This window comes from Glandiceps talaboti, chromosome 4, assembly GCF_964340395.1.
Source record: "Glandiceps talaboti chromosome 4, keGlaTala1.1, whole genome shotgun sequence".
Classification (NCBI taxonomy): domain Eukaryota; kingdom Metazoa; phylum Hemichordata; class Enteropneusta; family Spengelidae; genus Glandiceps; species Glandiceps talaboti.
In genome coordinates this window covers 16,695,824-16,706,999 of record NC_135552.1, presented here as the reverse complement: position 1 = coordinate 16,706,999, position 11,176 = coordinate 16,695,824, and the positions used below count along the sequence as shown (strand labels likewise).

Genomic DNA, 11,176 nt, shown 5'->3' with positions numbered 1-11,176 from the left:
TAGCTCTAACGTTGTAAGTATAAACCCCACTAACTGATATGGTAGAAGTGTTGTACCAAAATCCCCCAAAATGCAAAATTAGACAATATATTATAAAGTGGCAAAGTAAAATGTGACCCACCCCATATATCATTTTCTAAAATATGGCCCTCCTCCGAGAACCATGTAAAAAGTGACCCCATTCCCCACACCCTGGAGTTACTGAAGGCTCCCTAAGAAAGTGAGACATGACAATAGGTTTTCGTATTTCAAAACATTTGACAGGACTTATTATACTTTTTCTGTCGTACGTTGGATAAATGAATGACCCACAACCCGCATAAATACATAGCGTATAATTATTTCCATATATACTAGTTTTTTTCGATACTTGCATTCTATAATGGTCCAAACTACCCTTAAATTTATCGAAGTAAACATTGATGCAAGGTCACTGGGTATTGACGATGTTTGGGTAGATATTTCATCGGTAAGTCTAATTGCTAGGAATAGAAAAAAAAATAGTTGCGATTACACGGATAGCAATTTGTGGGTAACAGTGTCTGGATTTTTTAACAACAAAAAATGGTATGTCTATCTTGGGTTGTACAATTTAAATTTGTCGGCAATGGGAAAGGTATATGTATGCCTAACAATAGTAGCTCCACAATCTACACAGAACTATTGTTGAAGGGTATCTACACAATGGCATGCATCATTTGTCTTAGGGGCTGGGCATTTTAACGGGGGGGGGGGGGCTACCGGCGTTTTGGAGTTGAACGTAGGCTTTCTCAAACAGAAAGACAAGACGACAAATGATCGAACAATAGGTGATTATCGGCTTTTCTTCCTAGTGAAAATGGAAAAGAAAATACAAACGTTTCCCTGATGTTAACGTTGTTAGAAACATTCCAGCGCCATAATTTACATAACGAGTAATGGATGGATGGATGGATGGAATGATAGAATGATGGATGATTGACATTAATTTACACCAGGAAATTAAAAATAGAACAAGACAAAGTTAATGGTATTTGCTATGATACGTGTATTGATACTATTGGTGCAATGCGTTATCATATGAGAAACGATGAGACCCAGTCTATCAGTTCAACCAATAACTTCCACGGTGGACACCAATTCACAGCAAGGGAGAACCATGAAGTTGCTCGTGGTGATAGACATTCTCTTGTGCCTCTCCATTAAATGGGTAGGTGTGTCTTTTGCTTATTTAGAAAACATAGTTTTAAATCTTAATCACAAAACTTATTTGATCAAATGTCGTGCCGTTTCAGTTTCAAAGTTTTTTACACGAAGTTAGTCACCAGAAATGGATTGAATTGAAAGGTCTACCAAATGATAATTTCACAAGACAAAAGGCCATATTTAGTAAACAAAATAATTTAACTATAGTATTAGCAACTAATCAAGCAATACTAGCATTTCACTTCAAATCTACCAACGAATAAATCATTCATTCAATTCATCTGGCATTCATCTGTACATTATTCTGTCTATAAACAGTATTTAAATACAGGAAGAATTAGTTTATCTGAGTCTTCTTAAACTTGCTTATACCTAATTGATATAGGCACGGTCTTCATGCAAAATATGTCTACGTAGTACATCAACGTCGCTCAAAGTTTAGCATTACTTCCTAGACAAAACTGCGTATGTAGCGAATATGTACTTTTTAAAATTTGATTTGGTGAAATAGTTTTTGAAGTACGGGGTACATCATAGTTTTGATTTCTGGGGATGGTGGGTGGGGTGGGGAGGGGTGGAGGATTTGGACCCAACAGCAATTGACCGAGACCAATCTTCTTAGGGGCCCTCTAAGTAAAATTAATAGAAAGAGATAAAGAAAAAGAGACAAATACAAACAAACAGCAAATGTCTAAAATTTTGTCATAAAATATTGTTGACAGTCACGTGTGAAGGAAGACAACAACGTCCTATTTCTCACTTCATGTGATAAAGTATTCCAAATATTTGTACCAGAAAACATACAATTTTGCTTTAAAAATTCAACCCTTGGTCGAGGTACTAACAGGTCGTTAACGTTGTTTTTGTTCGACCTAGTTCTATAATTAGGACAGTTGTGAACATATAAATTATGAACAGAGGCTATTATGACAGATTTGATGGTAGTGTTTTCATTTTGTTAAAAGTTTATGCACTGTTACCGTATGTGGCGCAGCGCCAGAGACATATATGTACCAGGGAATTTGACATTTGTAGCGAGTTTATGCACTTGCAACACAACAATTTATTTAGCTCATAACCTGGGGGCAATTTCTTTTCTGTCTGGAGTTGGTCAGCAAATTGGACAGCTATAATATCGCTGAAAAGTGTACCACACTTTTCATCAACCATGATATAGTGAATATTTACCAAGTTCTAGCTCATTTAACACAATTATATGGGAAAACAGCCAATTTTGACAAATAAAATGTAAATAAGGTGATTATTATGCAACAATTTCACTCACAAACTAATCAATTCTTGGCATAACTACGTAGAATATTAATTTTGTATCATATTTAACATACATACATACATACATACATACATACATACATACATACATACATACATGCATACATACATACATACATACATACATACATACATACATACATACATACATACATACATACATACATACATACATACATACATACATACATACATACATACGTATTTAGTGTTCGAATTTATTCCTTTTTTAACAGGAGGGCGTTAAAAGTGAACATGCCAAACGTACCGGTAAGTTATACTTATGTAATGTAGTTCTATGACTATTGAGAAATCATTTTTGACAAAACTGTTGCTTAACGGTTCAATGTTGTTACTCCATGTCGTATGCATGGGATGTATCAAGAGTTTATGTTATATTTGAATGTATATTTATAGCTCTTTATTGTTTATGGTTTATTGTGTGCACACACATTTGTTGTTTGATAAATGTATGGAAATGTAAGTACAGCAGCATGGCTCATCATTTCGTTAATTGTTGAAATGTTTGTAAAAATGAAGAACTTCTCCCTTCTTTAAGTCCTAAATTGAAGGGATCCCCCAACTTGCCGCCCCGGCCGTGCAAACCGATCGCTCCCTGAGTACACATATACATGCTATGATGCCAAGAACAGTTTTCGAGCAAACTTTAAAGTTCGTACATGCTGTTTTGAGCAGCCGAAGGGGGGGGGGGGTATTATAATGGGCTCTGTCTTTGACTAGCCAACTGTGCTATGTAATTTCTCTGATATGCAATATTTAGTTTGAATCAAACCTGGTACAAATGTGACATTATATGGTCTATATGCATGCCTACATACAGGTAATACGGCATAACACAGGAGAAAGATGCGCAAACATTACTTTTGGTTCTCATATAACATTGCATTAAATAGCAGCCATAGTTGTTGTAAAACTCAGTTTGATTAATTGATTGGATAATTTAATTGATTGATTGATTGATTGATTGATTGATTGATTGATTGATTGATTGATTGATTGATTGATTGATTGATTGATTGATTGATTGATTGATCGATTGATGATTTTTGTGTGTGAAATAAAACTTATTTTTTGTGTGATATTAATCAACTGATTGATTTGTTCTCTTCCATCTGTATATAATTCACTCTTTATTGACTAAGTGAAGACATCTTGTCCATTCTTCTCCTTGTATCTACCGTAATATAAAACACCCTAATCATATCATTACCAAGAGATCAGTTGTTCCAACAGTTTGCCTTATCTCTTATATTCTGAGAGATTATCACACCGAATAAACCCGGAGAATAAACACTCAACCTTGCGACATCATGTGACCCTAATGGGATTTTCCTGTAGTTTCGTTTTGGTCTTTTGCTGAAATGTTTATTGAGATCTTAGTTTCAGTTGAAGTGGTGATTCAGCTGAGGACATTCCTTGCAGTAAGATCTACACGCGAGTGAAAGTCTAAGTGGCTGAATTCTAAGTGGTATTGGCGAAGTTCTAGCTGGTTCTACAGTCGTACAGCCTAACTTTCCTTCTGGTTTTCACATATACATATACAGTTGTTTGCCACACTCTGTATGTGTGAGAGGAATACGTATCAACCCAAAGCCTTCCCTCCATCGAAATATAGTATTGTTTTCTCTTGATTTCTTTTGAATTGGCTTTTATTTATTTATTTATTTATTTATTTATTTATTTATTTATTTATTTATTTATTTATTTATTTATTTATTTATTTATTTATTTATTTATTTATTTATTTATTTATTTATTTATTCATTCATTCATTCATTCATTCATTCATTTATTTATTTATTTATTTATTTATCTATTTATTTATTTATTCATTCATTCATTTATTCATTCATTCATTTATCTATCTATCTATTTGTCTGTCTGTCTCTATTTATTTATTTATTTATATATCTATCTATCTATCTATCTATCTATCTATCTATCTATCTATCTATCTATCTATCTATCTATCTATCTATCTATCTATGTGTCTGTCTGTGTGTGTGTCAGACTGTCTGTCTGTCTGTCTGTCTGTCTGTCTGTCTGTCTGTCTGTCTGTCTGTCTGTCTGTCTGTCTGTCTGTCTGTCTGTCTGTCCGTGGATAATTATGATACCTCAAAAACGATTGCATCTATTCTAATAAAACTTGCTACATGTCTTCCATAAGAACTGAATAGATTCTGGTAAACATCCTAATGAGTCATCATATTAAGTGATCAGATCCGCTCAGATATTGTAAAAACATACAAGATGGTACTATTTCACACTGTCATTTTTTGTTAACCTTGCGAATGACTATGTTCAATGTCTTGCGCTGCTGTAAAGTTTGCATAAAAACTATTTTCTTTCGGTTCCTCACCATTATTACAAATGGCTTGCTAACCCAACTAACCCAATGTTGTTCTTTTTGTAAACCACAGAACCCTGTGTGGTTCTTGGACCTGGCGAAGAACACGTTATTACATCACCAAACTTTCCCTCGTCTTATGACAATAATGAAAATTTTGATGCCTGCGTACAATCACGTGCCAATGGTCCCCTGTACTATCGAGTCACCCATTTCGAAAATGAATGTAACCGTGATGTCTTAATGATCAATAATAACAGACAGCCATGCAATCAAATATCCCCAAATTGTGGAGTTGAAGTTCCTGTCAACGCTCTTGAAGTGACATTTAGGACTGATGGTTCAGTTGTACATCGTGGTTTCAGTATGAAAGTATGGGCAACAGGTAAGTGCCCTGACAAGTGTTCACCTTGTGTAAGCTCCAATGTCGTAATATAATTTTGATGACATATATGTCCCTCACGTTTCTAATCTAGCCTTGTCTGTTGGAATGCTTTTTTATGATGAGAATTCTTCAAATTCCATTTGTCTGGTTCTAGGTTAGTTAGTTTTTGTAAGAATAAATCTCGTACAGATAGTTTTACAAATGTTTTATCAGTAGGTATTTATGCATATTAACACCCTCATTTCCATACTCTTGAAGATGATTTGTTGCCTTTCAATATATCGAGACATTTTTATTACAACTAATAACTTGTGAATTATTCGTGGGATTTTTAAAAGACACAAAAGTTCCTGTTGTAAACGAATGCAATGCAGTAAAGATATTCTTTCAGGTTATGTTTTCATCTGATTTAGTTTTGAACTAAAGCCTTTCATACAAATACACCAAATTTGCATATTATATTATAATAAGTGGTGACATTTCCTTATTTGGTCTCCACGAGTTGACTAAATGAAAGGCATATTCATTCTATTCGTGTTAAACGATGTGAGACGCACATTATTTGGTGAAATTTTCCTATAATTATTTCCATTATAAACTCTTCGATACTTGGACCTCTGTCCCATAGTACATAACAAACAGTTATACAAAGACAGACACAGGTAGGTTGCTTGGAAAGACAATAAATAATGTACATACACCTTCAGAAAACTGACCGGTCTCTCCCCTTTCGTATAATTGTGGAAAATATGAATCTGGCCAACTGTATGACGCTCAATTTTTCATCTGCATCAACTGGAGAAATTTCTGATAATTATCATGGTTTAACTAAAGCATTAAGCAGGTATGTTTTTCACCCAAGTGAGTACATTGATGAGGACAAACCAAAACAAAAGTGATATTGGTCCTTTTATTTCACCGGCCTTACATTGGAAACAAATTATCTTCCGTCTTGGTATAGGGCCCTCAAAATTTCCTATCTTAATTATATAATTAATGATGTCCTAACGCCCTAAATCTACAAATTATGGATCGTAGAGTGTTGTCTTCAATAATTTGATGTGTCCGAGTAACATTCTTTTTTATAAGAGAAGAGCTTTTGAATCAATTTCTTTTATTATATAGGGTTACGTTAAAAACATATTTCTCATGTTTCAGCTTTCTCCCTTAACAAATTAACCTGCCGGGGTCCGTTCACTTCACATTTGATGAAAATATATTTTTATCTTAATTCATAGAAGCAGAGACAGCCTCAAATGAACCGTGTGTAGTGCTTACTCCTGGTGAAGAGAGAGTTATTACGTCACCGAACTACCCCTCTAATTATGATACCTGTAAAAATATGCTTGCTTGTGTAAAGGTAGAGGGCGATGCGAAGCTGTACTATGAAGTCACTGATTTCGAAACGGAATGTGATACTGACAACCTAGTAATAAATGGTAACACACAAACATGTAATGAAATCTCCTCAACTGATGGCGGAGTGAGAGTACGTTCTCAGAATCTTGAGGTGACATTTAACTCTGATGGTGAGAATGTACACCGTGGATTCCGAATGAGAGTATGGGCAACTGGTAAGTAACTCGATATAATATTGATAATTAATATTACTACCAACATATGTTTATGATCATAATACGACAGACGTTAGAATGAGAGACACATTCCAATAACATTTCAACAGTAGTTATGACGACTGCAAGATCATGATGGACAAAATATTACCCAGAGAATGGCTCATTGTAATAATATTTTTTCTCATAATTATATACATGCTAGTCATATTTTCATACTTATCTAACAATTATTTCGTCGTGGTATTTACTAACGTTTTTGGATACACAATTGATTAATAGTCACAAAATGACAATTTCATAACCAACCGATAGGTTTGGCTACATCTACATACCTTCCATTAATAACATTTAAGATAATGGACTTGATGGTATATTTTGTGGCATATATCAGTAGTGCTTCATAATTATTGTATTTAAAAAACCTACGATCCCTTACAGTGGTAAATGGATTAGATTGTTTTAATAATTATTAAGGTGATTTTATTACTCAATGGTACATGCCTGTTAGTTTGGTTTCCTGTTTGCACTACTACCACTTATAAATTCAGTATTTCTCTCCTTTTTTTTGTAAACAAAAGAACGTTGTGTAGTTCTTGGACCTGGAGAAGAACACATTATTACATCACCAAACTTCCCCTCGTCTTATAACAATAATGAACATTTTGATGCCTGCGTACAATCACGTGCCAATGGTCTCCTGTACTATCGAGTCACCCATTTCGAAACTGAATGTAGCCCTGATGTCTTAACGATTAATAATAACAGACAGCCATGCAATGGAATATCCCCAAACTGTGGAGTTGAAGTTCCTTCCAAGACTCTTGAAGTGACATTTAGGACTGATGGTTCAGCTGTACATCGTGGTTTCAGTATGAAAGTATGGGCAACTGGTAAGTGCCCTGATAAGTGTTCACCTTGTGTAAGCTCCACTATCGTAATATAATTTATATGATGTATATGTCCCTCACGTTTCTGATCTACCCTTGTCTGTTGGAATGCTTTTTTATGATGAGAATTCTTCAAATTCCATTTGGCTGGTTCTAGGTTTGTTAGTTTTTGTAAGGAAAAATCTCGCACAGATTTTTTTACACATGTTTTTATCAGTAGATATTTTAAGCTCTGAGTAGAGATTCACCAGATTTATGCATATTAACATACAAATTTCCATACTCTTGAAGATGATTTGTTGCCTGTCAATATATCTAGACATGCTCAACTACAACCATGTAGACCCTATTTCATGTATAAGGGTCTATGCTACAACTAATACATCGGCTGACGTATACCATATCCATTATGTTATGTATGACCAATTTTCAGTCGAGTACCTTTAATACGAAATCCATTAATCATTAATCGTGGGAATTTTTAAAGACACAAAAGTTGCCATTATAAATGAATGCAATACAGTAAAGATATTCTTTCAGGTTATGTTTAGATCTAATTTAGTTTTGAACTAAAGCCTTTCTGCATACATACGAATACACCAAATTTGCATATTATATTAAAGTGGTGACATTTTCTTATTTGGACACAAGGATGTGACTAAATGAAAGGCATATTTATTCTATTCGTGTTAAACGATGTGAGACACACATTATTTGGTGGAATTTTCTTATCATTATTTCCATTATAATGATACGATCTCTTCGATACTTGGACCTCTGTCCCATAGTACAAAACAAATAATTATACAAAGACAGACACACACACACATACACACACACACACACACACACACACACACACACACACACACATGTAGGTTGCTTGGAAAGACAATATATATGTAGTGTATACACATCTTCAGAAAACTGGCCGATATCTCCCCTTTCGTATATTTATGGAAAATGTGAATCTGGCCAACTGTATGACGCTCAATTTTTCATCTGCATCAACTGGAGAAATTTCTGATAATTATCTAAAGCATTAAGCAGCTATTTTTTCACCCAAGTGAGTACATTGATGAGGATAAACCAAAACAAAAGTGATATTGGTCCTTTTATTTCACCGGCCTACATTAGCAACAAAATATATTCAATTCCGTCTTAGTATAGGGCCATCAAAATTTCCTATCTTAATTATATAATTAATGATGTTCTAACGCCCTAAATCTACAAATTATGGATCGTAGTGTGTTGTCTTCAATAATTGGGTGTGTGTCCAAGTAACATTCTTTTTTTAGAAGAGAAGAGCTTTTGAATCAATTACCTTTATTACGAGGACATTAAAAACATATTTCTCATTTCAGCTTTCTCCCTTAACAAATTAACCTACCGGGGACCGTTCAGCTCACATTTGATGAAAATGATTATATTTTAATTTTAATTTATAGAACCAGAGACAGACTCAAATGAACCGTGTGTAGTGCTTACACCTGGTGAAGAGCGAATTATTACGTCACCGAACTACCCCTCTAATTATGATACCTGTAGAAATATGGTTGCTTGTGTAAAGGTAGAGGGCGATGTGAAACTGTACTATGAAGTAACTGATTTCGAAACACAGTGTGATGTCGATAACTTAGTAATAAATGGTAACACACACACATGTAATGAAATATCGCCATCAGTCGTTCCTGTACCTTCTCAGAATCTTGAGGTGACTTTTAACACTGATGGAGAGGTTGTAAATCGTGGATTCAGAATGAGAGTTTGGGCAAGTGGTAAGAAGCTAGATCGTATTATATTTTTGATATTACTACAAACGCCAACCTTTCGCTCGGACAAATATACTAATTGCATTAGATATGATAGCTAACTATCTACATCTGTAGTTCAATATAATCACAAATTAGTCACTTTCTGACAACAAAGTGTTAAGTACAGAAATATTGTTGTATGAAAAATACTCTTTCGTCATGGTGATAGGTTCATAAATAATGGTACATGTTGGAACCATTCATATTTGAGTATATTATGGGTTATATTTGTGGATGATATCTACTGATTTTAGATCACAAAACAGACCTTTAAAAGTCATTGGGATTGGAGTGAAACTAATACAAATGCACGCAAGTGTTTCACTATGCTTTAACCGTTAACTGTACAAAATAATAAGTTTTGTGAGAAAATTAAAAAAAGATGTCTTGTACGATTATATGTAAAAATGTGAATACAAATAAGTGTATATGTACAAAAGTGACATGGTTATGTCGTACCTTGTGTGTGTGTGTGTGTGTGTGTGTGTGTGTGTGTGTGTGCGCGCGTGCGCGCGCGCGTGTTTGTTTGTTTGCGATGTGTTCTAATGCTACATATAATTTATGTTACAGGTGAATGAACAGCCCATTGGTAATGACGCCTTGCTTGCAGAAATCGACAACGGAAATAAATAAATCACTGGTTAAGGATTAATTACTGAACATCATTTTCTTACAAGTCTGGTGGATAGGGTTTTAGTTATGATAAAATTCAGTCTCACGACAATTAATACAAATTAAACTCTTTCGTTATATGGGGGATTCCATGAATAGCAAGAAATGATAAATGGGAACGATTTTGTAGGGTATAGTCGAAACATCTTCAAGGAGTGTATTATGGGATGATAGGGTTTTAGTTATCATGATAAAATTTACTATAATCTCGGATGTCTCGACAATTAATACAAATTAAACTCTTTCGTTATATCAGAGATTTTCGTTATATGGGAGATTTCATGAATAGCAAGAAATTGTGAATAGGAACGATTTTGTAGGGAATAGTCGAAACGTCTCCAAGGAAAAGTTTCAAAAAAAGGGAAAAAATTCAAAGAAAAGAATGCTACGATAATCGATAATCTTTAAATGAAAATTCATGAAAATTCATCTGTTTTAATTGGTAAATCATATAGTTTCGAAGTGAACTTTTTTTTCCAAACACAAACTTTAAAAATAGTACCTGAAATTTTCGACTGCACACATTAGTCTTTGTCAACAGATTGACCCACTATTCAGCACACGTGACCTTTGGACACGTGAGCCTAATAAGGGGGTCATAGATGTCTGGAAGTTTGTATAATCGATAATGTTGTACTTCAAATGATTGTGATCAGTGTAGAATAGTTATCATGCTAGCAGGAACTGTCATGTGATTTAAAGAATTATTTCAAGATACAGAGAAATTGAATTGTTTGTCGATATTTTGATTGGCAAATAGTAAGATGCTGCCACCTACATTCGGATTTTGGCATGTTGCTTCATAATCGTCAAGGCATTACATGAATACTGTTGAACGCTTTTACTTGGGGAAACGCACTTATTTGGTATATGGCATTGGTTTAGTTCTATTAAGTTGTCTTGTAAGAAATAAAATTGGTGAAGAGGTTCAAATATGATGTGGCTTCATGTTGTATGTAGATTCAATTTCACTGACTAGGCTTTATATATATATA

General features: G+C 34.2%; 1 protein-coding gene and 1 long non-coding RNA gene across 2 annotated transcripts; both read left to right on the top strand.

Annotated features, from left to right (window-relative positions):
* The first annotated feature begins 1,069 nt into the window (after window positions 1–1,069).
* LOC144434241 (scavenger receptor cysteine-rich domain-containing protein DMBT1-like) lies at window positions 1,070–8,142 on the top strand. Its single transcript, XM_078122695.1, has 6 exons — window positions 1,070–1,189; window positions 2,715–2,748; window positions 4,920–5,231; window positions 6,470–6,805; window positions 7,387–7,698; window positions 8,129–8,142. The coding sequence occupies exons 1-6, from the start codon at window positions 1,070–1,072 to the stop codon at window positions 8,140–8,142; spliced, it is 1,128 nt and encodes a 375-aa protein (XP_077978821.1).
* A 1,100-nt stretch (window positions 8,143–9,242) lies between these two features.
* On the top strand, window positions 9,243–10,463 carry LOC144433523 (uncharacterized). The gene is made up of 2 exons (XR_013480789.1): window positions 9,243–9,473; window positions 10,080–10,463. It is a non-coding gene; the product is annotated as an uncharacterized LOC144433523 (long non-coding RNA).
* Window positions 10,464–11,176: the final 713 nt, after the last annotated feature.